General features: G+C 33.8%; 1 protein-coding gene across 1 annotated transcript; it reads right to left on the minus strand.

The window, feature by feature from the left end:
- Positions 1 to 1,206: 1,206 nt before the first annotated feature.
- LOC131166053 (putative pentatricopeptide repeat-containing protein At3g01580) lies at positions 1,207 to 3,506 on the minus strand. Its single transcript, XM_058124280.1, has one exon. The coding sequence runs from the start codon at positions 3,271 to 3,273 to the stop codon at positions 1,360 to 1,362; it is 1,914 nt and encodes a 637-aa protein (XP_057980263.1). The 5' UTR covers positions 3,274 to 3,506; the 3' UTR covers positions 1,207 to 1,359.
- Positions 3,507 to 5,598: the final 2,092 nt, after the last annotated feature.

A 5,598-nucleotide genomic window follows, 5' to 3' on the forward strand; every position in this document is an offset into this window, starting at 1 on the left:
ATTCTTCTCTAAGCTCTACAATATGAAATACTGATTTCCATCTAGAGAAGTATTTCGGTGATATTGTTCTTGAGTTTCAATACTATTTCATTTGATATTTGTTATTGAAGTATATAGCACTTTCAATCGTTCTAACCAGCTCTATCTAAGAGCATTCTTTGTACAAAAGAAATTCTTTTCTTGTTTCTTATTTCTTTGATGGTTTAGGTATTTAGATTGTTGTAACTGAGCGAGGGGTATCGCTTGGAGAGGGGGCTCCACCCTAAAGGAGGGTTGTAATTGGTTTATTCTGCCTGGAAAGGAACGAGTTAGTGGAGGCCTTAGGTGGTCTTGCCTAAGGCGAGGACGTAGGTTAGGGATAAGCTGAACCTTACAAATTATCTCGGTCTCATTTTATCTACCCTTATCTATTTAAATTTCAGCATATACAAATTGTGTTTTTAAAAGTGCAGGTTTGCTGAAAATCTAAGATTGAGAAGACCTTTTTATCTAAAAAAGTACATTGGTTAATATTTTGTGGAAACCTTTAAGGGAGTACGTTAATTAACCGCTAGCGAAAATCTTGTTTAAAAGGAGTGCATAAAAATACATTCATACAAGGTTATAAACTGAAATCTTGCAAACGCTGAAAAACAAAGTACTGCACCTCTCACAAAGTTGGCTAAGTATTGTGTGGTTAGGTGATTGTTTATTATTTGGTTTGTGATTGGTTTTGTGAGTGTGGTTGATTTGTGTGAGTATTTAAAATTAAAAACTTCCTTGTTTGTTTGATTAAGTATATAAAAAGATGAAAAATTGTAAAAACATTTAAAGAAATTTTATAAATCCAATTCACCCGCCCTGGATAACACCTTACTTTCATTATTATACTTGTTTCTCTAACATGAACACTATGCTCATCTTAATCCCTAAAAAGCAGGCATAACATAGGCTAGTCTATTCACATAGTCAATGCCCGACTAATAGTCCTATCACTAGCAGACATTTACAATTTTGCTGACGAGATATATAAGCGTCATCTTCTTAACCTCCTTAGGAACTTATGTTCTCAACTTAGATTCTATGAGCTTATTCGTGTAATAGAGATAATGAACGAAACTAAAATTATCAGCGCACAAAAATTTCTCAAAGATAACAATTCCATTATAAATCATGGATGGCAACAAATCTCAGGTAGAATAAACATTCAAAGAATGAAAGAGAGAATAGAATCAACAACTCAATAAATATCCATATTTTAGAAACAAGCTCTAAAATTTATTCCTGCCATTTTACAACATTGATTAGATATAGAATGAAATTAGTTGACAAATCGACCTGCAAAAACTGAAAATATTTGATTTAGATCACATACAGTAATTAATTTACTTCAATCATGCTAGACCCAGTTGTCTTCTTCAATCCCTTCTCATCCACCAATTTTCTCATCCTCTCCACATCTTCCCATTTACCCTGCTCTGCATACAAATTTGACAGAATCATGTAATAGCTAGTATTTTTTGGGTCAAGGCCAATAAGCCGATTGGCAACAAGCTCAGCAATCTCGAGGGACCCGCCAGCCGATCTACAGCCAGCAAGAAGAGCTCCCCAAATCCTTTTGTCAGGTTCCATCGGCATTTTTTTCACAAATTCCAGAGCTTCTTCAACATTTCCTCTGCGGCTAAGCAAATCCACCATGCAAGCATAGTGTGCCAGTTTTGGAGTAATACCATATTTCTCTTTCATAGAACAAAACCAGTTCCAGCCCTCATGTTCTAGGCCACAATGACTACAAGCGGATAAAACAGAGATGAAAACAATCTCATTGGGCTCTATCCCACCATCCAACATGTCTAAGAAAGTTTCAAGAGCCTCATCTCCACATCCATTCAGTCCATAACCATTAATCATTGAACTCCAACATACAAGATCTTTATAAGGAATTTCATTAAAAAGAGCTCTCCCTTGATTTACCCTTCCAAATTTGCAGTAAGAGTCAATTAAGGCTGATGATAGGAAGGGATTGGACAAGTATCCAGATTTAGTCATGTGACTCTGTATGCTTCGCACAAGCTCTTGAGCTCCCATGGAAGAACATGCTTGTAATAGACCAACAAAAGTGATCTCATTAGGCTTCTCATTGGCTAGTTGCATCTGTTTAAATGCATCCAAAGCATTACAAGGACAGTCACTTTGAGCATACGTCGAGATCATTGCACTCCAGGCAATGAGATCTTTTGAATGGAGCTGATCAAATAATTTCATTGCTAAGCTTACTTGACCAAATTTTCCATACATTTGAAGAAGTGTGGTGCATACAGAAACAAAAGCCAGGAACCCATTTTTTATTGTGTAGCAATGAAATTGTGGCCCAAGTTTTACTTCTTCTGCTTGTAAGCATGCCAAAATTGCATCATGGACAATGATTTCATCCAATTCAGTGCAAGCAAGCATATTCAATAAGATCAGTAATGCTTTTCTTGGACATCCATTTTCAATACAACCCCAAATAATCATCTTCCATGAAATCAGATCTTTCCTTTGGATCCCATTAAATATTCGAATAGAGGCCTCTAAACGCCTACATTTCGCATACATATCTAGCAGTGAGTTCTGAACATTTGTATGAGAATAAAATTCCTTTTTAATGGAGAACCCATGTATCTGTTTGCCGAGTGACAAACCACCCACGTCTGCACAACCGGGCAAGATGCTTACAATGCTGACATAGTTTGGTTGCATACCACAATATTGCATCTCTCTGAAGAACTCAAAAGCTTCCATGAATTGCCCACTCTTAACACACACAGAAACCATCGCACTCCATAGGACTAAATCCTTATTAGGTATCTGATCAAAGAGCTTCCACACAATTTCCAAATCCCAAACAGAGTAAACACAAAGAAGCAATGTTACAACTGAGATTTCCAACTCAAGCCCCATTTTAATCACCAGCCCATGAATCTCATGCACCATATCCTCACAATTCAGTGCATCAACAGCCTTTATTAAGCTCAAAACTGTAACATAATTTGGCCTATTCTCACTCAATAACATCATTTTAAACATATGAATAGCCTCCTCCGGCTGACTTTTCCTTACCAATCCGGATATCTTAGACGTCCAAGATATAACACTCTCTTTTTCACCAAAGAGTTCGACTGGGTCTTCTAAATATGCATGGCTGTTGCACATAGTAGTGTAGTAGAATCTCAACATTGAGCTTCTCATGAAACAACTTCGGTGGGTAATTTTTTCGAACAGGTTGTATGCATTCCGGAAGGATGGATGCATACGACCCAACAAGCTTAATTTATATGTGAATGCTTGATTATCTGGAAGCACTATGAGGAACGGAGGGAGGGACGGGCTGAGAGAAACAGGGCTAATATTAATTCCACGAACGTCATGTATGGCAAAGCGCGCGAATGGGAGGTGTGTTATTAAGACTTAAAGAAGGATGTGAAAAATGCGACCTGTGTATCAAAAAGGTAATGGCTGAAAGAGACTTTCCAACGAGCTTGGACAAAAAATGAGAATTTTTTTTTGGGAAAAAATTAAATAGGCCCTAATGTAAAATATTATTATTTTTTATTTTAAAAATTTTTTTAAAATAAAAAAATTCATCTTGTTTTGAATTGTCGTGGACTTATATAATAAAAAAGAATAATAAATAGTTTTGATAGAAAATACTTATATTTTATATAATTACAAAAATATCAATTTTTTTTATTTTCTAAATTTATATAAAAAATTAAAATTTTTTATTGGCTTTATGAATTTATCTAATTTTTGAAAAATTAGAAAATAGGGTGGTAATTATTTGAAAAATCTAGAAATGAGAAATAAATTTTTTTTCTGCAATTATACAAATCTTTTATTCATCACCTTTTTTAATACAAAATTTTAAAACTTGAAAAACAGTATGCTTTTTATAACACTTTGAACAAAAAATAAACATAGAAAATGAAAATTGTTTTCCCACTTAAGGAGACCTTAAAATTTTCATAAATTTTTCACATTTAATTTCTAGATACCTTTAAATTATTGTGAAATTGTCAAATAAAATTTCAAAAATTAATTATTTCGTCCATTTAGCATTTGACACATAAAATTGCGAAACCATAGACATGAAAATGAACATGCATTTTTTTTTTATTAAGGGAATTAAGCAATCTCTTTTTTTTTCGGATATTTGAAAAAAAAAAAATATATTCATCCTAGTGATCAAGTTTGCGTCTTTTTAAAAAAAAAAAATTATTTATTGGTTTGACGGTAAATTAACAAAAAATGAATGAGTGCAAAAAATCATATGTCAAGGGTAGTTTATGAGTTTTACGAAACTTTATAAAAGATGTGTCTTTTTTTTTTTTGGTCAAATTTTAGGGCAGACCATTGTTTTTTATTCTTGACAACTTCTACCAATGATCATGCAACTATTGACAACTCTAAATAATATGAAATTAGAGAAAGCCTACATTCTTTATGCAGTCCAAATTTAGTGTATGTGTTCGATTGATCAAAAATAAATTTTTTTTTCAAAAATAAAATAGACAAAAGGTGTAACACAAGCATGGAAATGTCACTATTATAATATCTTGTGACATAACATTTTTAATAGGTTTATTTCTACTATATAATTATTGTACTTTAATTAATATAGTAACTGCTTAATCTCCTGAAAGAATCCTTGTAGGAAATACTCTCCAAGTATAATAAGAACCCAAAGTTTCTACATATTATAGAAGACCACCCTCCTCAATTACCATGTTGATGTAGTCCACAATATATAGTCTCATCTTTTCACTTTTCTATTTATTAGCTTAATTAAACTAACATTGCAACGGCTATTGTAGAAATGGATAAAGAATTCCCTCTCAAGTTGCTCTCAATTGTTAATTGATTTAGGCTCTAAGTTGCCTCAAAAAGATTGGACAAATTATTTGATAAGAGGGTCACCACAAGTACCAACATTCTTGGAAGTTCCAATAAAATGTGCAACATGTTATTTAGTAATGTCTTTCCATCAATTTGGTTGAACTTTGAAAGTTGGCTAGGCTAACCTTCTCATATTATCAATGCACTTTCTACATGATTTTGAATGAATAAAAGAGTTAGGACCAACATATTGAGCGTCAGTTATTATTTCCTAGCTATTGAATAAACAATTGAGATAAAATCAGTCTCTTAAGAAGTGTTTGGACTTTCTTTCTTTCCCTTTGGTTTTATTAGTGATGTTGTTGTTATCACCGGAGGAGTCCATAGGTATACTTGATACACATGGGTGAGCACCAACTTGACCCAAAAGCTTAAGCTTATTGGGTCTTAGGTCCAACCATGTATAAAAGCACCCATCATCCACTCATTTTTTCCAATGTAGGACAAACTCACAAGTGAAATTCTCAACAATCTTCCTCTCACTTGTAAGTTCCAACTGCTCCCCCTTGAACAGAAGTTATCTTCTCCCTCATAGGACTAATTCTCCAACAGTTTGCACAAGTGGGTCTTACCACTGCATCTTACATGTCTCAGATTGTATTCCAAGTGGGCATCCAAACCAACCCTACCTCTCACGTCTTAACCTATTTGGATCCATCTTGGTAGCTTAGATGATCTTTC

The sequence above is a fragment of the Malania oleifera genome, chromosome 10 (genome assembly GCF_029873635.1).
Source record: "Malania oleifera isolate guangnan ecotype guangnan chromosome 10, ASM2987363v1, whole genome shotgun sequence".
Taxonomy (NCBI): Eukaryota; Viridiplantae; Streptophyta; class Magnoliopsida; order Santalales; family Ximeniaceae; genus Malania; species Malania oleifera.